The 26,830-nt window shown below is 39.4% G+C and overlaps 1 protein-coding gene and 1 pseudogene across 1 annotated transcript; one reads left to right on the forward strand and one right to left on the reverse strand.

Annotated features, from left to right (window-relative positions):
• Positions 1-706: 706 nt before the first annotated feature.
• LOC127082538 (uncharacterized) lies at positions 707-25,967 on the reverse strand (the record flags this gene model as incomplete). The annotated part of the gene is made up of 2 exons (XM_051022778.1): positions 707-833; positions 24,958-25,967. Coding segments are annotated over 2 exons (1,137 nt in total), but the record flags the coding sequence as incomplete, so codon positions are not given.
• LOC127089338 (uncharacterized) lies at positions 13,210-13,309 on the forward strand (annotated as a pseudogene).
• Positions 25,968-26,830: the final 863 nt, after the last annotated feature.

Genomic DNA, 26,830 nt, shown 5'->3' on the forward strand with positions numbered 1-26,830 from the left:
TAACGCCTCTGTTTGTCAAGAATTCTCTGAGTTAATGCAGGCAGAATTTGAAATGAGCTTAATGCAAGAACTAAAGTTCTTTCTGGGAATTCAAATTAACCAAACTTCAGAAGTCACGTACGTTCATCAAAGCAAATACATAAAAGATGTTCTGAAGAAATTTGACATGGCCGAATGCAACTCTGCAAAGACTCCCATGCATCCAACATGCATTCTTGAAAAGGAAGAAGTCAGTAAAAAGGTCTGTCAGAAGCTTTATCGCGGTATGATAGGCTTTTTACTCTATCTAACTGCTACTAGACCTGATATTCTTTTCAGTGTTTGTCTCTGTGCCAGATTTCAATCAGATCCTAGAGAAACTCACTTAACAGCAGTTAAGAGAATTTTCAAATATCTGAAAGGGACTCCTAACCTGGGCCTGATGTATGAGAAAACATCAGAGTATAGACTTTCTGGTTATTGTGATGTAGATTACGCAGGAGATAGACTGGAACGAAAAAGCACATCTGGAAATTGTCAGCTCTTGGGGAACAATCTGATATCCTGGGCAAGCAAAAGGCAATCAACTATCGCCCTATCCACGGCAGAAGCAGAATATATCTTAGCATCACTGTGCACCACTCAGATGCTCTGGATGAAGAATCAGTTAGAAGATCTGCAAATCTTCGAGATTCTCTCTCAAGGCATTTCTGCAAACAGTTCATCTTCATCTCCGTTCTTCATTAACACCATGGATACTCAACAACAATCTGTATTCAACTTCTCCCAGCAAATGGATTCTAGCAACCCAACACAAAGCACCAGCAACCCTACTCCAACGGTTACAAGCGTAACTGCAACACCAGTCTACAAGGAGCCTCACATTCTTGACCGTGAGCCCCATATTAACCTTGCAACACCTTTTGAAAAACTGGATGTGTTGTGTGAATCCCTAGTGGATTTTGATAACATGAAAAGAAATGGCGTAGACCTCACTGAAGAACTTCGCAAACAAGGTTGGGGAAACTACTTTCAACGCCTCTATGGTCCTGTTTACCCAAATCTCATTAAGGAATTCTTGAGGTTTGCTGATGCTGACAATCATTTCATCGTTTCATACGTTTTGGGAGTAAAGATTGTGATAACTGAAAAGTCAATAGCTGCCTTGCTGAACATGGAGAAAGCTGGAGGAAGAAGAATTTACAACATCAATCCCAGGGCGAAATACATAGCTCAAGAAATCAATCCAACAATCTTCAAACTCAACGCAGAATGTAACACCCTTCTAAAATACCCCAATTATTTAATTAAAATAATAAACATATATCAGAGTAATTATGCAGTTAAGGGTGTCACACAATCATTCACACCATGTTCCAAAATAACTGTCATGCTCTTTATTTAATCAATTAAACATTTGCATAAATCGCAGCGGATATAAATCAAATTAATCAAAACATGTAACATACTACATGTAAACTGGTTCAACAATCTTTAACAATATAATTAGAAAGGTTCCCTCCCGATGTTACATCTATCAGAGCATGACCCACTAAGAAGACTACACTAGACTCCAAGCATTCGCTTCTACTCAACTCATTTCTCGTTACCTGAAAAATAGTTGTAAGGGTGAGTTCCTCAATTGATATAATAAGCATTATAGAATATAATGTCATGTTAAGTAATTTAACACATTAATCACCCTAATCACAACATACAATCAGTAACAGCACATCAGCTCAACATCATACTCAACACCAACATAAAACACAAGTATAATCTCGAATCATACTTCATAATAACACAACCACACGTATAATATTGGAATACATCCATTCATATTATACGCCATACATACATTATGCAATGAGACTCCACACATGCGGTACCGACTATTCTTGAACATATAGTTCAAGCTCACCGATCAATCCAGATACGGCTACTAAGCTCACTAGTCCCACTCATTTGAGACCTAGTGACTCACTCACTAATTCCTCACTATGGGAATTAGCTACAGCCCCAAAGGCTAGACTATGCACACTAATCACCTAGCATGCCAACATCAACAACAAATCCACAATGATTCACTCACTAATTCCTCACTATGGGAATTAGCTACTGATCGCTCGACTGTGTGAGTCGAGAATGGGATACAAACTGCAAGTGCACAGTTCTATCGCGTAGTTTTAAAAGATATCGATCCCACAGGGACTTATGAATCGATATACCGTTATCTAAGGTTACTACGTAAATCTAAGGTGAAAATGTTTGATTTTTTGGGGAAAAACTAAGAGCTAAACTAAGATCTAGATTAAATATTAATAAAACGGATATCGGTATGTAGTTCGTCAGAACTAGGGAATCAAGTCTTTGTCGGTTTCTTGGTTTTAAAATAAATCGTTTCGGTTAACTTTATTGGTTAAAGGTTTTATCTCAAACTCTCGCTCTGTTGAATAAACCATGATTTTATATTAATGTAGCTGTCACTTATAATTAAGTCAAAAATCATATTTTGAAAACAATAAAGTTGCAGAAACTCTTTTTAAGAAAATACTGACCGTTTTAAACACCCTTATCTCAAACTCTCGCTCTGTTGACTTAGGTTATATAATCAAATCCAAATGCTTAACTCTCGTCCTCACATTCAATCTTTAAAAATACTTTTTGGAAAAGGTCAGAATTTAATTAACTCTAAAACTTGCTCTCGCCCTGATCTAGAATTAATGCCTAACTTACACTGTCCAGTTAAAACCTCAAACTCTCGCTCTATTGATTTTAACTTCTTTATGTCCTTTACTTTTGTAAAAAATCTTGTTATTAAACCTGTAAGTTGAGACCGTAAAAAGATTGATTTTAATTTTAAGTTTAGATAGACCGACTCAGTCTTGATCCCTTATTCTGCTTACTTTACATACCGATACCTAGGCGAATTAGCCAGACATGCTAAATAAACAAGAATATATATCATGCATAAACAGACTCATTCCAGGCAGATAATATAGATAAATAATAAAACAAAATATTAAATAATGATTAAAGAACCTGAATGCGTAATACAATAGTCTTGAACACTCCACCACAAGCCGGTAGGATTTGTTCTTCGATTCTTCAATTAAACAATAAATTAAACCAAGGAAATAAAACTAGAATCTAACGTAAGGTTAGATCCGATAAAAAGTTGCACAATAGTTTCCGGTGTAGAAGCTATTATGCGAAAAATATCTAAATGCCAAAAAGGGAAAGGTAAGTTGCAAGGGAAAAAGAATGTAGAACTTGCAGAAGAAATAAATAAAATAAACAATGTTAAGTGCTGGAAAAGAAAAATAAGCAAAAGCGTGAAAAGAAAAATGGGCAGAGCTTCGGCAATCTGAGCGTGAAAAAAACGGGGGGAGGAACTTCCCAATTAGCTGCTATTTATACAGCTGCTGGTGTAACTGCTTTCCAAGGGTTTCCGTATGCGCGGTCTTTTCGTTCTGAGGGTTAAGCGTGCGTGGAAATAGCTTTCAACGTGGTCAGTTGAGTTCCTAGTGCCAAAAATATAGGGGAATGGTGTGACGTCCGTCACACCATGTGTGACGCTCGTCACAAGAGTGTGCTTAGTGTGACGCTCGTCACAACCTTTGTGACGCCCGTCACAGGCATAACGTGCGCTTTCTTTGGGCTGGGCTTTGTCTTTGTTATTTGTTTCCTTTTTATTCCTTTTTACACCTCCTTTTCTTCCCTTTTTCACTTTTGCTTCAAAATGGATGCCTGACATAAATAGAAAGGAAAATACCGCATAATATCTGATAAAATGAGATAAATTAAAGTAAATGATAATATAATCTAATTGAATTAAGTCCTAAAATGTGATATAATTTCAAGTTATCAAACTCCCCCATACTTAGATCTTTGCTTGTCCTCAAGCAAAATACAGTATAGAAATCGTTTTAAAATTTTAGCCAGATGAAATTTCAAAACACACATCAATTCGTAATAGGTTGCAAGTGGATTTTGTTTAGAAGCAACTTGAGTTAAATCTTGATATCAACAACTACCGTCACAACCTGCCTTGTGCAAATCAGTTCAAGTACCCTATTATAGCTATCCTAGTTCCTTTACTCTTATTTCACCCGTTTTCATTCTAGCGAAATCACATTAAGCCCTTTATCTTTTCGCGCACATAGTGGAGTAACCGGTTAGTGATTATGATCCGCTTTTAGCTAGAAGTTCTGGTACATAAGTCGGATAACTTCGTTATTCAGTCCATTGCAAATTGTGGGGGATCGAACCGTAGTCCGCCCTACCGAGTTCAGTACCAGATACCTACTGAACCAACTCATAATGGATTTTTCATATTGTGTTTTTGCATGATCTGCAACCTTTAGATTAAATGATCTGGTAAGGATCACCTAATTTAATCAGTGCATTTCCTGATATATTCATATATTTTATGTTACTTTGGGGATCATTCACTTATATTCATCGGCTCTCCACGTAGTTTGCTATTAAGATGGTGCTGACTTCTCGTATAAACTACTCGGGGTTACTATAAAACTAAAAGTTCAAGGGATTGGTATAATAGGTACTTATCCCGATCTAACATGTTGAGGTTCTCAGAGCGTTGTTATGGTAATGATTTTTTGTCTTGATTTCACTCAAGTTTTATGAGGTAAGCAACCTTTATACTTATTGGGTGTGTTAAAAAAAATTTTTTTTTTTTTTTTTGTTATGGCTCAAGAAAATTGAGGGAATAGATAATAGAAATTTTCACACTCTTAACTTAAAATTATAATAATTTTTTTTTTTTTTTTTATAAATAATAATTAAAGGGAAATAACAATGAAAGGGAAAATAACATACTTGAAAAATGGAAATAGGAAGAACAAGTTTTCCCCCCATACTTAAATTAAACATTGTCCCCAATGTTTTAAGGAAATGAAATACAATATGGAAAGGAAAAAGAAACTACAACTAAGGGTGTCTTCCGCCTCTGGTTCTTGGACCTGGTGATCTCTGACGTAAGTCTAAGTTGTCGAACCTGCTGAACAACTCAGTAAACCGCTGGTCGGTTATGGCATTCCTAGCATCCTGTTGCTGTTGCATTTGATGCATCATCTGCAGCATTTCGACATTCTGTGCCTGCATGCCATCGATAGCATCCATAATGTCGTCGTTGGTTGCAGGCCTTCTTCGTCGACGACGTTGGGAGGACGGGCCAGTTGTATTGCCGGAAGGGTTGAGCGGGACTGACTGTTGTGTAGGCGGATGATCACCTTGTTCTATTTCTTCAAACTCATCTGTTTGTGGGTTTGTTTGTAAAGGCTCGGTGGTTTCAGGAGCGTTTAGATCATAAAGGTGGCGGTCGGGGTTTGTGACATCAGTGAGGGCAGTATTTGGTAGAACAACGCTTGGGACTGCCTGGTTGTTCACCATAAGATAATATCCTCCGCCTACTCTGTTCTTAATCAAGCGGCTAGATCGACAGTAGCTGATATCCATAGATAGGGGAGGTAGGGATTCTAAAGTTTGGAGTTTATCCCCTAGGTTTAGGCCAAGTGCGATGGTGGTTATTAATCCACCAATTATAAAAGGTTGCCGGCCTCTAGCACATAAGGTGCGGATGTGATGAAATAGAAAGGAGGCGGCGTTTAGCTGAGTATCTGGTTCGAAGACGCACTGGAGGAAAAATAGTTCCTTTGAGTTGACCTTGCTGTTGTTTGGCCTTCCAAAAATTGTGTTTTGCAAGATGCGGATAAAGTACCGGATAGTGGGGTTATGTATATGGGAGAGAAGGAGCTCTTCCCAGTTGTAGGTATCTATACCGGAAATTTTCTTAAAAAGGCCGAAAACACCAACTGTGTTCCAGTTTGAGGTTGGAGGGATTCTGGCATGCAGCAGACTTTCTGTGGGAAATTGTAGCATGGTACTCAATTGGTTTTGGGTTAGAGAGTACTCGGTGTTAAACATACGGAAGGTTGCCGTACCGGTTAGAAATTCGTCTTCACCGGCGGGGGTGGTGTAGTCGTAGGAACTTAAGAATTCTAAGGTTAGGGATGGGTAGGTGGGTTGATTATGGGTGCAAAGGAAGGTTAGGTTGGCTTGACGGAGCATCCATTCGATACCTTGGAGTAAGCCTAATTATTGTAAACAAGGTAAATCGGGGTACCTGGTGGAAACGACGCCTCGCTGTTGGAAACGCTCGAATTGCTCCCTCTGATAATTGTCATCTACGGATCGGAAGATGATATTTTCGAAATTTTGATTTCCCGCCATTGTGATGAATTTTGAAGGGATGATTTGGAAAGAAAAAGAAATGTATTTGATAGGAGAGAATTGTTTTGTGGTGAATGAAGGAAGGTTTGGTGGGTATTTATAGGAGAAGAATTTGGAAGGTGAAAAGAAAAAGTGGTTGGAAAGTTATTAAGTGTGGTTAAATGAAAAATGAATGGGGAAGGTAAAAAGTTAAAGGTGTAACGTTCGTCTCCAACGGCTCCTTAACGTTCACTAGTCTGAGGAGTGTTACGCTCGTCACAGGGGTGTGACGCTCGTAACAGGCACTAAGCGTGCCGTCCGTTATGGATAGTGTGACGCTCGTCACACATTCCTTTTTGGAAAGGCTTAGTGGCGCTTCACAGAATTACTTGTAGCGTATTTTAATGTTTTGTTTTGCTTATGATCAGTTTAGTATGCAGTTTAATTTATTGTGCACGCTTAATCTGCTTGTATAGTAATAATTCATAGGAAGCAACAGTAGAGCATAATAGCTTTTGCATAATAAAATTAAATAAACAACTTCAATAAAAATTGATCATAATGTAATACAGGAAAGGAAAACAATGAAATGAAATAGAAATAAACATGAATTCAAATAACATTAATGAAAAATCTAATTTAAAACTAAATAACTTAGGAAAGTAACTAAACTCTATCCCTCTGTACGATCTCTGGCCGGTGGAGCAAAAGAGTTAACATGATGTAGCAACTCGTGAAACTGATTCGTCATACTGCTCATGTATCCTAGAACTTCGTCTCTCATGTTAGTAAATTCTCCTCTGAGGGCGTCTTGTTCTGACATCAAAGCTTTAATGGCGGTGTTATAATCAGTTCCGGGCATATGATGTCGGAGGTCAGGTATGGCTGATTCTTCGGTCGGAACAGGCTGAGGAGGAGGGTCAATATCATGATAGCCGGATGGTGTCTGAGGGTCAGATTCAGCATGAGAGATCTGGTCAACATAATTCTCATAGTCATCACAAATCTCATAATCCTGGATGGATTCAGTGGATCCAGCAGGAGTTGGGGTTTCATTCAGGTTATAGAGCCAGTTCCTTTGGTTATGAACACTAGTCCTAGGATCGGGCATGGTGAATAGGCAGAGAACCTGGTTATCAATAATAAGCTCAAACTCATCAGACCCTATGTTTGCTATAAACATAGTGTTGAAGAGGAAAGGTATACTCATAGTAGTAATGCCACAAAAAGGGCTAAGGTCAAGCATAGGCTGACGTAATCCAATAGCATTACCTATCATAGTTATCAAACCGCCTATTCTAATGGGTGCTCGCTCATCCTGGATAAGGTGGTCCAAATTAGCTAACATAAAAGTAGCACCGTTTACTGGACGGTTCTGGGAAGCACAGAATATGATGAAGAGTTCATCACGTGAAACTGAAGTACTATTTGGCTTCTTCCCAAATAAAGTGTGGGTTAGGATCTTATGGAAATAGCGAAAAGCCGGGTTATGTATGTTTCCAGAGAGAAACTCATGTTCTTCGGGCTCATCATTTCCAGTCAGCTTACCCCAAAAGTGTTCAAGCTCTCTATATTCAAAAAGTTCTTCCTGGCTTACAGTGAATGTATCAAAGGAGGTAGGAAAACCCAAAAGGTTGGTAAAGTCTCTAATATTAAATTGGTACTCCATATTGAACATTCTGAACTGGATAAAACCTCTGCTAATTCCTTTTCCATGGCTGGGTAGATAGATTAGTGAGCTAAGGAATTCTAGTGTGAGTCTCCGGTAGGTGGTGAAATGTCTCAGAATAGGGGATGTCTCCCATCCTATCTGATTCAGCAAATACAGGACACTCTGTCTCAATCCAAGGGCAGTCATAGCCCAATCATCAGCATATAAACTAGGTAGCATCTCTCTAGCGGCTAGTTCTTCAAACTTTTGTTTCTGAGCCATTCCTTTGAACTTGATACCCATACGATCAAAATGTCCCATCTGGTTAGTGTTAGCTAGAGAAAAGAAAACATGAGTTTAAGTCAGGATTTGGCCAAATGCCGAAAGAAGAAAAGATTATTATTATTATTTATTTATTTATTTATTTATTTTGAATAAATCAAGAATGAATACTAAACAGAAATTAAAAGAATAATTAAGAAAGAAATAGGGGAATGATAATAATAGAATAATAAAATAACAAATTAGTTTGTGGGTTGTCTCCCACTAAGCGCTTTGTTTAAATGTCGCAAGCTCGACAAAGAAACTGTTAAATATAATCTATAGATCCTGGGGGCGTTTCGTCTAAGTGTAGGATTTGCGAATCCTCGTTGGTTTCCGCATAGTGATAGTGTTTCAGACGTTGCCCGTTTACGGCGAACGGTTCTGTAGATTGTCCTTTTATTTCTACCGCTCCACTGGGAAAGATTTTAGTGATATGAAAAGGCCCTGACCATCTGGATCGTAGTTTTCCCGGAAATAACTTTAGTCTAGAGTTAAATAAAAGTACTGCGTCGCCTTGCTTGAAGATTTTCCTTGATATACGCTTGTCATGCCATTGTTTTGTTCTTTCTTTATAGATTCTGGCATTTTCATAGGCGTCTCTTCTGAGTTCCTCTAATTCGTTTATGTCAAGGATTCTCTTTTCACCGGCGGCTTTATAATTCAAATTTAGGTTTCTAATAGCCCAATAGGCTTTATGTTCTAATTCTACCGGGAGGTGACAGGATTTTCCATAAATGAGCTTAAATGGGGTCGTCCCAATGGGGGTTTTATAAGCAGTTCGGTAAGCCCACAAAGCTTCTGGTAATTTCAATGACCAATCTTTCCTTGAAGTGGCTACCGTTTTTTCTAGTATTTGCTTGATTTCTCTGTTAGATACTTCCACTTGTCCACTGGTTTGAGGGTGGTAAGGTGTTGCTATCCTATGTCTCACTCCGTATTTAAATAGTAGTTTTTCGAGTACCTTGGATATAAAGTGTGATCCACCATCACTGACTACTATTCTTGGGATGCCAAATCTCGGAAATATTATATTTTTAAAGAGTCTAGTTACTACTCGGGTGTCATTTGTTGGAGAAGCTACAACTTCGATCCATTTTGATACGTAGTCAACTGCCACGAGTATGTATTTGTTACCGAAAGAGGATGGGAAAGGTCCCATGAAGTCTATCCCCCACACGTCAAAAATCTCTACTTCCAAAATACCTTTTTGTGGCATCTCGTCACGTCTAGATATGTTTCCCGTGCGTTGACATCTGTCACACTCCTTAATAGCCGCATGTACGTCCTTCCATATAGTTGGCCAATAAAAGCCAGCTTGTAGGATTTTAGAGCAGGTCTTGGATGTACTTGTGTGTCCACCATAAGGAGCGGAGTGACAGTGTTGGATTATATTTTCTACCTCTTCTTCGGGTATACATCGACGGAAAATACCATCGGGGCCTCTTTTGAAAAGTAAGGGATCATCCCAGTAATAGTGTTTTATGTCGTGGAAGAATCGTTTCTTCTGCTGGTAAGATAAAGTAGGTGGAACTATTCCGGCAGCTAAATAATTGACTAGATCAGCGTACCATGGTGTGACAGATATAGCTAAGGTGGTTTCTACTTGCATGTCGGAGTTGTTCTCTTCCAAAGTAGCTATAAGTTTATCATACGAGAAATCATCATTAATTGATGTTCTTTCCGGTTCAAGGTTCTCAAGTCTAGAGAGGTGGTCTGCTACTACGTTTTCAGTTCCTTTCTTGTCCTTGATTTCTAAGTCGAATTCTTGTAGTAACAAGATCCATCTTAGGAGTCTAGGTTTAGCATCCTTTTTTGTTAAAAGGTACCTGATAGCAGCGTGATCGGTGTAGACTATTATTTTGGCTCCTACCAAGTAAGAACGAAATTTATCCAGTGCGAATACCACTGCTAGGAGTTCTTTCTCGGTAGTGGCGTAATTCATTTGCGCTTCATCCAGGGTTCTGCTTGCGTAATATATAACGTGAAGCTTTTTATCCTTCCTTTGTCCTAAAACAGCTCCTACAGCATAATCACTGGCATCGCACATTATTTCGAATGGTTCATTCCAGTCTGGTGTCTGCATAATGGGTGCTGAGATCAATGCTTGTTTAAGAGTTTGAAATGCTTTTAAACAGTTATCGTCGAATATGAATTCAGCATCTTTCATCAATAGTCCGGTTAGAGGTTTAGTTATCTTAGAGAAGTCTTTGATGAATCGTCGGTAAAAACCGGCGTGTCCTAAAAAGCTTCGTACTTCTCTCACGGTCCTTGGGGGTTGAAGATTTTCGATTACCTCTATTTTGGCTTTGTCTACTTCAATTCCTCTGTTCGAGATGATGTGTCCTAAAACAATTCCTTCTTGTACCATAAAGTGGCACTTTTCCCAATTAAGTACTAAGTTTACTTTTACACATCGCTCAAGAACTCTTTCCAGGTTTTCAAGGCATTCTTCGAAACTTTGTCCGTATACAGAAAAGTCATCCATAAATACTTCCATGATGTTTTCGAGAAAGTCGGCGAATATTGCCATCATGCATCTTTGAAAAGTTGCGGGGGCATTACACAGACCAAACGGCATTCGTCTATAAGCGAAGGTACCAAAAGGGCATGTGAACGTTGTCTTTTCTTGGTCATCAGGGTGAATTGGTATTTGAAAGAAGCCTGAATAACCGTCTAGATAACAGAAATGTGAATGTTTTGCTAATCGTTCTAACATTTGGTCAATGAATGGTAAAGGAAAATGATCTTTTCGGGTTGCTTTGTTTAGTTTCCTATAATCAATGCACATTCTCCATCCCGATTCGATTCGTTTAGTTATAGTTTCCCCTTTTTCGTTTTCAATAACGGTTATGCCTCCTTTCTTTGGTACAACGTGTACAGGACTAACCCATTTGCTATCAGATATAGGATATATAATACCTGCTTCCAATAACTTGGTTATTTCTTTCTTTACTACCTCACTCAGGATCGGGTTTAGTCTTCTCTGGTGTTCCCTAGAGGTTTTACAGTCTTCTTCTAACATGATGCGGTGCATACAAATAGAAGGGCTTATTCCTTTAAGATCGGTGATGTGGTATCCTAGTGCGGTTGGATATTTCCTTAAGATATGTAAGAGTTTTTCTGTTTCGAGTCTTCCTAGATCTGCATTAACTATCACAGGTCGTTCAAGTTCTAAGTCTAGGAATTCATATCTCAGATTTTTGGGAAGTGTTTTCAAATCAGGGGTTGGTTTGTTAAGACATTGCGTAGGGTCTGGTGTTATTGCTAAGCATTGTTTAGATTTGTCCTCTAAAAGATAGTCTGATGATTTGTCTTCTCCTGACTCTGCTTCTTTTATGCATTCATCGATGATATCCATGAAGTAACATGTATCTTCTATTGCAGGTGCTTTCAAGAATTGGGAAAGAATAAATTCAATTTTCTCTTCACCTACTTCGAAGGTGAGTCGTCCTCGTTTTACGTCTATGATTGCACCGGCAGTTGCTAAGAATGGTCTTCCTAGTATAATGGGTGTAATATCATCTTCTCTAATGTCCATAATTGTAAAGTCGGTGGGAATGTAAAACTGACCTATGCGTACGGGAACGTTTTCAAGGATTCCTACAGGATATTTGATGGAACGATCTGCTAGTTGCACGGACATTTTGGTTGGTCTTAATTCTCCCATTTCCAGTTTCTTACATATGGATAAAGGCATAACGCTAATTCCGGCTCCTAAATCGCATAAGGCTTTGTCGATGACAAATTTTCCTATGTGACAGGGTATAGAGAAACTACCCGGATCCTTGAGTTTAGGTGGCATGTTTTGGATTATAGCGCTACATTCGGCAGGGAGTGTAACGGTTTCGCTATCCTCAAGTTTCCTCTTATTAGAAAGAATTTCTTTTTAGAATTTAGCATATGAGGGCATCTGCGTAATAGCTTCGGTGAACGGAATTGTAACGTTTAATTGTTTAAGGAGATCAACAAATTTTCTAAATTGGCTCGCATCTTTGGTTTTAACAAGCCTTTGAGGGTAAGGTATAGGTGGTTTGTAAGGTGGTGGAGGTACATAAGGTTCCTTCTTTTCTAGGGTTTCCTTATTTCTCTCTTCCTTTTCCTTAGGTTCACTTTCCTCAGTTGATTTCTTAGGGTTTTGGTTTTCTATCCTTGGATCAGACGGTCCTTCCACTTCCGTTCCACTTCTTAATATAATTGCATGAGCTTGGCTTCTCGGATTAGGTTGGGGCTGTCCAGGGAATGTACCAGTTGGGGCAGCAGTAGGTGCTTGTTGTTGAGCTACTTGAGATATTTGTGTTTCCAGCATTTTGTTATGGGTAGCCAAGGCATCTACTTTGCTTGCTAGTTGTTTAAGTTGTTCGCCAGTATGTATGTTCTGGTTTAAGAAATCTTTATTGGTTTGTTGTTGGGAAGCTATAAAGTTTTCCATCATGATTTCCAAGTTGGATTTTCTAGGGGTATTATTGTTAGGTATGGATGGATTCGGTTTCTGATATCCCGGAGGTATAGATGGGGCTTGATTTGGAGACTGTCCAGGTGCGTATAAAGCATTATTACTCTTATATGAAAAGTTTGGATGGTTCTTCCAATTTGGGTTATAGGTATTCGAATAGGGGCTTCCTTGAGCATAGTTTACTTGCTCTGCTTGGATTCCAGTCAAGAGTTGACATTCCGCAGGAGTGTGGCCTTGGATTCCACAGACCTCGCAATTCTGAGTTATAGCAACCACGGCGGCTGGAGGTGATACGTTTAAACTTTCAATTTTCTGGACCAAAGCATCCACTTTTGCATTAACGTGATCAAGGTTACTTATCTCGTACATGCCAGTTTTCGGTTGAGGTTTTTCCACCGTTGTTCGTTCGGTTCCCCACTGATAGTGGTTTTGGGCCATGCTCTCGATAAGCTGGTAAGCATCAGCATAAGGTTTGTTCATTAGTGCACCACCTGCAGCGGCGTCTATTGTTAACCTTGTATTGTATAAGAGGCCATTATAAAATGTGTGAATTACTAACCAGTCTTCCAAACCATGGTGTGGGCAAAGTCTCATCATGTCTTTGTATCTTTCCCATGCTTCGAAAAGAGACTCGTTGTCTTTCTGTTTAAATCCGTTTATCTGGGCTCTTAACATAGCTGTTTTGCTTGGCGGAAAATATCGGGCAAGAAAAACTTTCTTCAACTCGTTCCATGTGGTGACTGAGTTGGAAGGGAGAGATTGAAGCCATCTTCTAGCGCTGTCTCTTAATGAGAAAGGAAAAAGACGAAGTCGAATTGCCTCTGATGTGACACCATTAGCTTTAACAGTATCAGCGTATTGGACAAATACGGATAAATGAAGGTTTGGATCTTCGGTAAGATTTCCAGAGAATTGGTTCTGTTGCACAGCCTGCAACAGCGAAGGTTTTAGTTCGAAGTTGTTTGCTTCGAATGCGGGTGGTGCAATACTTGAATGCGGTTCATCTTGCGATGGAGCGGCGTAATCTCTAAGAGCACGAGTTGGTTCTGCCATCTCGGTTAAAGAAGGAAGATCTTTGAGATCAGGAAAGTCTATAGGAGGGAGATTGTTTGCAGCACGATATTCCCGAATTCGTCGTAAGACTCGGAGATATAGTTCGATATCGTTGATTCGTAAATAGAGCGGTTCGCCTTGTGAGCGAGTGCGTGGCATACAAATCAACGAAAGAAAGAATAGAAGAAAAAGAAACCTTAGTCTCTACAGCGTAACGGAAGAGTTACGATATCGATTAAATAAAAGTCCCCGGCAACGGCGCCAAAAACTTGATCGCTCGACTGTGTGAGTCGAGAATGGGATACAAACTGCAAGTGCACAGTTCTATCGCGTAGTTTTAAAAGATATCGATCCCACAGGGACTTATGAATCGATATACCGTTATCTAAGGTTACTACGTAAATCTAAGGTGAAAATGTTTGATTTTTTGGGGAAAAACTAAGAGCTAAACTAAGATCTAGATTAAATATTAATAAAACGGATATCGGTATGTAGTTCGTCAGAACTAGGGAATCAAGTCTTTGTCGGTTTCTTGGTTTAAAATAAATCGTTTCGGTTAACTTTATTGGTTAAAGGTTTTATCTCAAACTCTCGCTCTGTTGAATAAACCATGATTTTATATTAATGTAGCTGTCACTTATAATTAAGTCAAAAATCATATTTTGAAAACAATAAAGTTGCAGAAACTCTTTTTAAGAAAATACTGACCGTTTTAAACACCCTTATCTCAAACTCTCGCTCTGTTGACTTAGGTTATATAATCAAATCCAAATGCTTAACTCTCGTCCTCACATTCAATCTTTAAAAATACTTTTTGGAAAAGGTCAGAATTTAATTAACTCTAAAACTTGCTCTCGCCCTGATCTAGAATTAATGCCTAACTTACACTGTCCAGTTAAAACCTCAAACTCTCGCTCTATTGATTTTAACTTCTTTATGTCCTTTACTTTTGTAAAAAATCTTGTTATTAAACCTGTAAGTTGAGACCGTAAAAAGATTGATTTTAATTTTAAGTTTAGATAGACCGACTCAGTCTTGATCCCTTATTCTGCTTACTTTACATACCGATACCTAGGCGAATTAGCCAGACATGCTAAATAAACAAGAATATATATCATGCATAAACAGACTCATTCCAGGCAGATAATATAGATAAATAATAAAACAAAATATTAAATAATGATTAAAGAACCTGAATGCGTAATACAATAGTCTTGAACACTCCACCACAAGCCGGTAGGATTTGTTCTTCGATTCTTCAATTAAACAATAAATTAAACCAAGGAAATAAAACTAGAATCTAACGTAAGGTTAGATCCGATAAAAAGTTGCACAATAGTTTCCGGTGTAGAAGCTATTATGCGAAAAATATCTAAATGCCAAAAAGGGAAAGGTAAGTTGCAAGGGAAAAAGAATGTAGAACTTGCAGAAGAAATAAATAAAATAAACAATGTTAAGTGCTGGAAAAGAAAAATAAGCAAAAGCGTGAAAAGAAAAATGGGCAGAGCTTCGGCAATCTGAGCGTGAAAAAAACGGGGGGAGGAACTTCCCAATTAGCTGCTATTTATACAGCTGCTGGTGTAACTGCTTTCCAAGGGTTTCCGTATGCGCGGTCTTTTCGTTCCGAGGGTTAAGCGTGCGTGGAAATAGCTTTCAACGTGGTCAGTTGAGTTCCTAGTGCCAAAAATATAGGGGAATGGTGTGACGTCCGTCACACCATGTGTGACGCTCGTCACAAGAGTGTGCTTAGTGTGACGCTCGTCACAACCTTTGTGACGCCCGTCACAGGCATAACGTGCGCTTTCTTTGGGCTGGGCTTTGTCTTTGTTATTTGTTTCCTTTTTATTCCTTTTTACACCTCCTTTTCTTCCCTTTTTCACTTTTGCTTCAAAATGGATGCCTGACATAAATAGAAAGGAAAATACCGCATAATATCTGATAAAATGAGATAAATTAAAGTAAATGATAATATAATCTAATTGAATTAAGTCCTAAAATGTGATATAATTTCAAGTTATCAGCTACAACCCCAAGGGCTATGCTATGCACGCTAATCATCTAGCAATGCAGCATCAACAACAATTCACAATGGACATATGCTCACACTTTAAGTCATACAACAGTCCATTCACAAATACAGGCATAATATATACATTCACAGCATTATGCATATCATCATACATCATCAACACATGTATCAACACATCATATCATGTCAATCAATTAAACACAGTATTAGCACACTCTACTAATACCTATACTGCTCAAAACAGCGGGAAATAATCCCTATTACATCATACGCCAACATAGGCCAACTCTCAATTTTGTACACAACATTAAAAAGCCAATTTTTCCACTCTGCAACAGTGTTAACCGGTTAACGCCCTGGGTTAACCGGTTAACGCAGCACAACACGCTTCCTGTCCCAAAACTTAACAGTGTTAACCGGTTAACGCCCTGGGTTAACCGGTTAACGCAGCACAAACAGCAATATTTCAGCAATCACAACAGTGTTAACCGGTTAACACCCTGGGTTAACCGGTTAACGCAGACAAAACAGCAAATTTTCACAATTCAAAAACAGTGTTAACCGGTTAACACCCTGGGTTAACCGGTTAACGCAAGACAAAAGCTGTTCCTGCGCTAACTCAAGGCAGAATGCAGAATTCTCCGCATTTTCCGCCATTGGAGGACTTCCGGACCTCCGATTCCAATTCCGTAAAAAGCCACACTATCGGAAAATCACGACACATACAATCACGGATTCAATTTCAGTTTTTTAACACAGTTTAACCAACGTAATTCCAGCATTCACCAATCCCAATTAGGGTCAAATAACGGCTTATCACTACCCATTACATATTATCCCATAATACCCATTAATCGACGATAAACCCCCCTTACCTGATTTAATCCGGCGAATCTCAAGCTCCAAGCTCTTCTCTTCTCCAACCTTCTTCTCTTGCTCTGCCTCTTGCCCTTTTCCTCTTTCACGATCGCTTCTCTGCTTTTCACGTGAAAACCTTATTTTCCAAAATGAACTCTTTTTACTTATTCCAACTTATATATTTTCCAAATTATATTATTATTCCAATAATAATAATAATTCAATAATTCCAAAATAATAATAATAATAATAATCCAATTATCTAATTAAATTAATAAATATATTATTAACTTAATTTAAATAATTACCATATTATTATCGGGGTGTTACAACTCTCCCCCACTAAAAGAGTTTTCGTCCTCGAAAACATACCTCAAGCGAACAACTCTGGGTAAGACTCCTTCATCTTACTCTCAAGTTCCCAAGTCACATTGCCACCTGCTGGTCCTCCCCAAGCTACCTTCACCAAGGCAATCTCTTTACCCCGCAACTGCTTCAACTCTCTATCCTCAATCCTCATAGGTGATGTTTCAACAGTCAGGTTATCTCTCACCTGTACATCATCTACTTGGACTACATGCGACGGATCATGAATGTACCTCCTCAACTGAGACACATGAAAAACCTCATGCAAATTCGCAAGCGACGGCGGTAAAGCGACACGATAGGCTACCTCCCCTATCCTCTCCAAAATCTGATAAGGACCAATAAATCGAGGTGTCAACTTCTTCGACTTCAAAGCTCGACCAACACCAGTTATCGGAGTAACACGAAGAAACACATGATCTCCCTCTTGGAACTCAAGTGACTTCCTCCTCTTATCATGATAACTCTTCTGACGACTCTGAGCAATTCTCATCTTCTCCTGAATCATCTTAATCTTTTCCGTAGTTTGTTGAACAATCTCCGGTCCAACCACAACACTCTCACCGGACTCATACCAACATAACGGTGTCCGACATCTCCTACCATACAAAGCTTCAAACGGTGCCATACCAATGCTCGAATGAAAACTATTGTTGTAGGTAAACTCAATCAAAGGCAAATAACAATCCCAAACACCTCCCTTTTCCAAAACACAAGCTCTCAAAAGATCCTCTAATGACTGAATCGTCCTCTCAGTCTGACCATCCGTCTGCGGATGATATGCAGAACTCAATCTCAGCTTAGTTCCCAAAGCCCTCTGCAAACCTTCCCAGAACTTCGATGTAAATCTAGGATCTCTGTCCGAAACAATACTCGACGGAATACCATGCAAACTTACAACCTTCTCAATATACAACTCGGCTAATCTCTCTAACGGATAATCCATTCTGATCGGAATGAAATGAGCCGATTTTGTCAACCTGTCAACAATCACCCAAATAGCTTCGAAATTCTTACTTGTCCTCGGTAAACCAGAAACAAAATCCATACTGATACTATCCCACTTCCACTCTGGAATAGCCAACGGTTGCATTAGCCCAGACGGCTTCTGATGCTCAATCTTTGACTTCTGACAAGTCAAACAAGAATAAACAAAACTCGTAATGTCTCTTTTCATTCCCGGCCACCAAAATAGCTTTTTCAAATCATGATACATCTTCGTAGCTCCAGGATGAATACTCAAGCCACTACGATGTCCTTCCTCTAGAATACTCTTCTTAAGTTCGGTAACATCCGGAATACACACCCGATTACCAAATTTCAAAACACCATTCTCATCAACTCTGAATTCACCACCTTGGCCTTGATTCACTAAAGTCAACTTATCAACCAAAGACACATCGGATTTCTGACCCTCTCTGATCTCATCCAGAATACCACTTGTTAACTTCAACATTCCCAATTTAACACTGGTGCGAGTACTCTCACATACCAAACTCAAGTCTCTAAACTGCTCAATTAAATCCAATTCCTTAACCATTAACATAGACATATGCAATGACTTCCGACTCAACGCATCAGCCACTACATTTGCTCTACCCGGATGGTAATTCAAACCAAAGTCATAATCCTTCAGAAATTCTAACCATCTCCTCTGTCTCATATTCAGTTCTTTCTGATCAAACAAATACTTTAAACTTTTATGGTCACTGAAAACTTCAAATCTTGACCCGTACAAATAATGCCTCCACAACTTCAGAACAAATACCACAGCTGCCAACTCTAAATCGTGTGTCGGATAGTTCCTCTCATGGACCCTCAGTTGTCTCGAAGCATAAGCTATAACCTGCTTATTCTGCATCAACACACCACCCAAACCCAACAATGAAGCATCACAGAAAACCTCAAATGGTTCCGACGAACTCGGTAATATCAGAATAGGAGCAGTAGTCAACCTTCTCTTTAACTCTTGGAAACCCTCTTCACATTTTGAATCCCAAACAAACGCTTGCCCCTTTCTAGTCAACATCGTCAACGGTAACGCCAACTTAGAAAATCCCTCAATGAACTTCCTATAATAACCAGCCAAACCAAGGAAACTTCGAATCTCCGCAACAGACTTCAGAGCTTCCCACTTAGATACCGCTTCTATCTTAGAAGGATCAACAGCAACACCACCTCTTGAAATCACATGACCAAGAAAACTAACCTCTTCTAACCAAAATTCACATTTAGAGAGTTTAGCAAATAACTTCTTTTCTCGTAGAACTTCTAAAACCACTCTCAAATGCTCAGCATGCTCTTCTTCAGATTTCGAATACACCAAAATGTCATCAATAAACACCACAACAAACTGGTCTAGGTACGGATGGAAAATCCTATTCATATACTCCATGAATACTCCAGGCGCATTAGTCACACCAAAAGGCATTACAGAATACTCATAATGTCCATACCTTGTTCTGAAAGCAGTCTTCTGAATATCCTCAATTTTCACACGTATCTGATGATACCCAGATCTCAAATCTATCTTGCTGAACACACTCGCACCAACCAACTGATCCATCAAATCATCAATCCTCGGCAAAGGATACCGATTCTTGATCGTCACTTTATTCAGTTGCCTGTAGTCCACACACAACCTCATAGTACCTTCTTTCTTCTTAACCAACAACACTGGTGCACCCCACGGTGACACACTCGGACGAATAAATTTCTTATCCAACAGATCTTCCAGCTGACTCTTCAATTCCGCCAACTCAACAGCAGACATACGATACGGAGCCATCGATATCGGTCTAGTACCAGGTACTAAATCAATCGAGAACTCAACTTCACGCTCTGGCGGTAATTCATTCACTTCTTCTGGAAACACATCAGGAAAATCACACACCACGGCTAGATCGCCAATCACCAGTTTATCTTTAGCCTCCAAAGTCGCTAACAGCATAAACAACTCTGCCCCATCTGCCACTTCCTCATTCACCTGCCTCGCTGATTGTAACACCCTTCTAAAATACCCCAAATATTTAATTAAAATAACACATATCAATCAGAGTAATTATGCACCAAGGGTGTCACACAACACTTAACAACATAATAACTGTCATGCTCATTATTTAATCAAAATAACATTTTTTGCACAATTCGCAGCGGATATAAATCAACTCAACCATTCCACAAACATATAACGTATTACATGAAAAATGGTTCAACAACCGACAATAAACAATTAAAACATCCCGTCCCGATGTTACATCTATCAGAGCATGACCCACTACGGTGACTACACTAGACTCCAAGCACTAGCTTCTACTCAACTCATTGCTCGTTACCTGAAAAATAATTGTAAGGGTGAGTTCCTCAATCGATGTAACAAACATTATAAATTATCATGTTATGTTAAGTAATTTAACTCATTAATCACCCAATATCAGCACAACTCATATACATACTCAAGATCAATACCACTGATACACGTACAACAAACCAACAGAATGCAACTCTAATGAGACTCGACTCGTCATGCATGTGGTACCATTCGGAGTAAAACTCCCAACTTAAAATCATTGCCATTTTAGTGGGCATCAAGGCATAAGCCTTCAACTTTCAACTTAAAATTTTGCCAATCCAGGCCAACGTGGTGTGAGCAAAGCTCCGACTTAATGCATATGAATGTACATGGCATACACGACTTTAAACTGTCAACAACATAATAATAATATCAACACAACAACGTTTTCAACAAAAATCAACTTATAATCAACTTTGGCTCATCAAGCCTCCAACTCAGTATTTTCAACAACTTTAACACAACTGATCCACATATTTGGATCAACATTTCATAACATAAACCCAACAAAATTATTCCTCACAATCAACTAAAATAGGCCAATCACCAATTACGTTCACAACATTAAAATACCAATTTTTCTAATTTCCAACAGTGTTAACCGGTTAACGCCCTGGGTTAACCGGTTAACGCAGGACAAAAATACATTTTCTGGCAAAACGCAACAGTGTTAACCGGTTAACGCCCTGGGTTAACCGGTTAACGCAGGCAAAACAGCACATTTTCACAAAATATAACAGTGTTAACCGGTTAACGCCCTGGGTTAACCGGTTAACGCAGACAAAACAGCAGTTCCTGCGCTAACACAAGGCAGAATGCAGAGTTTCCGCATTTTCCGCCGTTGGAGGACTTCCGGACCTCCGATTCAATTTCCGTAAAAAGCTACACGTTCGGGGAAACACGACTCACACAATTACGGACTCAATTACAGCTTAAACTCAGTTTATTCATCACAATCTTTCAGCATTCAACAATCCCAATTAGGGTCAATTCAACGGTTTCTCACTACCCATGACATGTTAATCTATAATACCCATTAAGCGACGATAAACCCCCCTTACCTGAGATAATCCGGCAATCTCTAAGCTTCAAGCTTTTCCGTTCTTCAACCTCTGCTCTTTCTCCACTTTTCACCTTTCAGCCGTTTCTCTGTTTCACGTGAAAACTCTTTACCAAAAATGAATGACCCTTTTTCTCTTATTCCAACTTATATATTTTCCACTAATTATTATTCCAAATAATAATAATAATAATAATAATCCAATAATTCAATTTATTTAATTAAATTATTAAATATATTATTAACTTAATTAAATAATCCTCTTATTTAATTCGGGGTGTTACAACTCTCCCCTACTAAAAGAGTTTTCGTCCTCGAAAACATACCTCAAGCAAATAACTCTGGATAAGACTCCTTCATCCGACTCTCAAGTTCCCATGTCATGCTTTCGCCCGCAGCTCCCAACCAAACGACTTTAACCAATCCAATCTCTTTTCCTCGAAGAGTCTTTGTTTCACGATCTTCAACTCGCACAGGCTTTGTCTCTACTGTTAAATTATCTCGCACTTGCACATCATCCATACTAACCACATGAGACGGATCTGAGATATACTTCCGAAGCTGCGACACATGGAATACATCATGCAAATTCGAAAGATTAGGTGGTAATGCCATCCGATAAGCAACTCTTCCAACCCGTTCTAAGATTTGATACGGACCAATGAAGCGAGGAGTGAGCTTTTTAGACTTCAAAGCCCTCCCAACTCCGGTCACAGGCGTGACTCTCAAAAACACATGGTCACCAGCTTGAAATTCTAAATCCTTCTTCCGCTTGTCATGGTAACTCTTCTGCCTACTCTGAGAAGCTTTCATCTTCTCCCGGATAAACTTCACTTTCTCGGTAGTTTCTCGAACTAACTCTAGTCCAAGTACTACACTCTCGCCAGATTCGTGCCAACACAACGGAGTTCTACATCTACGACCATATAATGCTTCAAAAGGCGCCATTCCGATACTAGAATGGTAACTATTATTGTATGTGAACTCGATCAATGGAAGATAAGTGTCCCACGAACCTCCTTGTTCAAGAACACAAGCCCTCAGTAAATCTTCCAATGACTGAATAGTTCTCTCAGTTTGGCCATCAGTTTGAGGATGATATGCCGAACTCAACCTCAACTTAGATCCCAACGAATCTTGCAGACTTTTCCAAAATCCCGATGTAAACCTCGGATCTCTGTCCGACACAATACACAGAGGAACACCATGCAACTTTACAACTACTCGGATGTAAATCTTTGCCAACTTCGCAATTGGGTAAGTGATGTTAATAGGTATGAAGTGAGCCGACTTCGTGAGCCTATCAACGATCACCCAAATCGAATCATGCCCTCGTAAGGTAGCAGGCAGCCCCGTTACAAAGTCCATAGAAATGCTATCCCATTTCCATTCTGGAACGTCTAACGGTTGCATCAACCCAGCAGGCTTCTGATGCTCAATCTTCGACTTCTGACAAGTTAAGCACGCATACACAAAACGAGCCACATCTTCTTTCATTCCGGGCCACCAAAATAATTTCTTTAAATCCTGATACATTTTAGTAGCTCCTGGATGAATACTCAAGCTGCTTCTATGACCCTCCTCTAGAATACTTCTCTTCAAAATTGCGTCGTCAGGAATACAAATTCTTTCCCCTAATTTCAACACACCTCTCGCATCAACCGTAAAGTCACTTTTCTCTGATTGACCACAACGATTAAGGATATCTACTAATTTCACATCCAATTTCTGTGCCTCTCGGATACTATCCATAAAATCATTATTAATCTTTAGCATTCCTAGCATCACACTCTGCGGTGTTACTTCGCAAACCAAACTCATATCCCGAAATTGCTCAATTAATTCCAACTCCTTAATCATCATTGCTGACACATGCAAGGTCTTTCTACTTAAAGCATCGGCCACAACATTTGCTTTTCCTGGATGATAATTCAAACCGAAATCATAATCCTTAAGCAATTCGAACCACCTACGTTGTCTCATGTTCAGCTCTTTCTGATCAAATAGATACTTTAAACTTTTATGATCGCTGAAAACTTCGAATCTGGAACCATAAAGGTAATGCCTCCAAAGTTTTAGCGCAAACACTACAGCAGCAAGTTCAAGGTCATGCGTAGGATAGTTCTTTTCATGAATTCTCAACTGTCGCGACGCATAAGCAATTACTTTATTATTTTGCATGAGCACACCTCCCAAACCCATCAACGAAGCATCACAGTAAATTATAAACGGTTCCCCCGGATTTGGCAAAGTCAAAACCGGCGCCGACGTCAATCTCCTCTTTAATTCATTAAAACTCTCTTCGCATTGAACATCCCACACGAAAGCTTTACCTTTGCAAGTTAATTTAGTCAACGGAAGTGCTAACTTAGAAAATCCTTCAATAAATCTTCTATAATATCCAGCTAATCCCAAAAAGCTTCTAATCTCGGTAACCGACTTAGGAGTTTCCCATTGCAATACAGCTTCTACCTTGGAAGGATCTACAGCAATACCTTTTCCTGAAATTACATGGCCGAGAAAACTGACTTCTCTTAACCAAAACTCACACTTGGACAACTTCGCATACAATTTCTTATCTTTCAAAACCTCCAATACTAATCTCAAATGTTCCTGGTGCTCTCCTTCGGACTTAGAGTAAATCAAAATATCATCAATAAATACTACCACAAAATGATCCAGATAAGTATGGAAAATACGATTCATGTATTCCATAAATACTCCCGGCGCATTAGTCACACCGAAAGGCATCACAGAATACTCATAATGTCCATACCGAGTTCTGAACGCTGTCTTCTGGATGTCTTCATCTTTCACTCTGATCTGATGATAGCCCGATCTCAAATCAATTTTACTGAACACACAAGCACCCACTAATTGGTCCATCAAATCATCTATCCTCGGTAGTGGATACTTATTCTTGATCGTTACTTTATTCAATTGTCTATAATCAATACAAAGCCTCATACTACCCTCTTTCTTCTTTACTAGCAACACTGGAGCTCCCCACGGCGACACACTTGGTCTTATAAACTTCTTCTCAAGTAAGTCTTCCAATTGCTTCTTTAATTCATACAATTCAGATGCCGACATTCTATACGGTGCCATCGAAACAGGCCTAGTACCAGGTACCAGATCAATAGTAAATTCAACTTCCCTCTCTGGCGGCACACTAGGAATTTCATCAGGAAAAACTTCAGGGAATTCTTTCACCACTAACAGTTCCTCTATCTTAGCTTTACTTTCAACCGACAACGTCGCCATCAAAGAAAACATCTGAGCTCCCTCTTTCATCAATTTTCGCAATTCTCTGAAAGGTAATAAGTCAACTCCTTCCTCTTCAGGAGTGGAAAACCTCACCGACTTATGATGACAATTTATATGAACATAATTATACTCTAACCAGTTCATACCAAGAATTACATCCATCCCATCCAACTGCAAACATACTAAATCAACATAGAAATCTTTATCGAAGATCGACAAAGGACATTTTAAACATACCAAAGAAGTAGTTACTGATCCCTTAGCTGGGGTCTCAACAATCAATTCACCATCCAAAGCGGACAATTTTAAACCCAGTCTTCGAGCACAGTTAGCAGAAATAAAACAGTGGGTAGCACCGGTATCAATAATAGTAATTAAAGGAGTACCATATATGAAACATGTACCTCGGATAAGTCTGTCCTCACAGGAGGTTTGAGTTCCGGTCAATGCGAACACCTTCCCAGTCTGAGATTTCTTTGGCTTCTGACACTGACTTCCAATATGCCCTTCTTCGCCACAATTAAAACAAATCATTTCCTTGTGCTTGCAATCAGCCATTGCATGACCAGTCTTACCACAGCGAAAACACCTCTTTACTTCAGCAGTGCATACATTACTCTTATGACCAGCCTGACCACATTTGAAGCAAACTATACCAGCAGGAGCACCTCCCCTACTAGTCCTCTGAGCCGGAGCAGCTCCTTGTTTCCCTTTTCCCACTGGAGCATCATACGGCTTGCCACGGTTTTGATGCTGCTTTCCCTTGCGGTCACTGACAATCTTGTAATGAGCATTATTGTCCTCTTCAAATATCCTGCAGCTATCAACCAGTTCAGTAAAAATGCGTATCTTCTGATACCCAACAGCCTTCTTAATTTCAGAGCGCAATCCGTTCTCAAACTTGATGCACTTTGAAAATTCAGCACCAGCACCAGTGTAATGAGGATAAAATTTGGACAGCTCCACAAATTTCGCAGCATAATCAGTGACAGACATGTTTCCTTGCTTCAGCTCAAGGAACTCGATTTCCTTCTTACCACGGACATCTTCCGGATAATACTTTCTCAGAAATTCCCTACGGAATACATCCCAAGTAATGTCTTCACCTGCCACGGTCAACCTCTCGTGAGTCTCTAGCCACCAGTCATCAGCTTCGACTGCTAGCATGTGAGTACCATACCGAACCTTCTGAGCTGGAGTGCAATCCATAACACGGAAGATTCTCTCCATCTCTTTCAACCATCCCAAGGCTGCATCTGGATCATGCTTCCCTTTAAACACCGGCGGATTCTCTCTTTGAAAAGTCGCCAAGCTACGTGATCCAGCATCCCCACCAGCATTTGGCAAGTTCTGCACCGCTTGTGCCATTGCTTGCATTGCGGCAGCCATTGCAGCGTCATTCCTTCCAGCCATTTCAACTTATCAATACAACACAACTTAAAGTTAGATTGGTAACAATACATAATTGTTAGACAGTAATGACACGACAACTGGCCGGACAGACCGACCTGCTCTGATACCACTAATGTAACACCCTTCTAAAATACCCCAAATATTTAATTAAAATAACACATATCAATCAGAGTAATTATGCACCAAGGGTGTCACACAACACTTAACAACATAATAACTGTCATGCTCATTATTTAATCAAAATAACATTTTTGCACAATTCGCAGCGGATATAAATCAACTCAACCATTCCACAAACATATAACGTATTACATGAAAAATGGTTCAACAACCGACAATAAACAATTAAAACATCCCGTCCCGATGTTACATCTATCAGAGCATGACCCACTACGGTGACTACACTAGACTCCAAGCACTAGCTTCTACTCAACTCATTGCTCGTTACCTGAAAAATAATTGTAAGGGTGAGTTCCTCAATCGATGTAACAAACATTATAAATTATCATGTTATGTTAAGTAATTTAACTCATTAATCACCCAATATCAGCACAACTCATATACATACTCAAGATCAATACCACTGATACACGTACAACAAACCAACAGAATGCAACTCTAATGAGACTCGACTCGTCATGCATGTGGTACCATTCGGAGTAAAACTCCCAACTTAAAATCATTGCCATTTTAGTGGGCATCAAGGCATAAGCCTTCAACTTTCAACTTAAAATTTTGCCAATCCAGGCCAACGTGGTGTGAGCAAAGCTCCGACTTAATGCATATGAATG

The sequence above is a fragment of the Lathyrus oleraceus genome, chromosome 5, assembly GCF_024323335.1.
Source record: "Lathyrus oleraceus cultivar Zhongwan6 chromosome 5, CAAS_Psat_ZW6_1.0, whole genome shotgun sequence".
NCBI classification, from domain to species: Eukaryota; Viridiplantae; Streptophyta; class Magnoliopsida; order Fabales; family Fabaceae; genus Lathyrus; species Lathyrus oleraceus.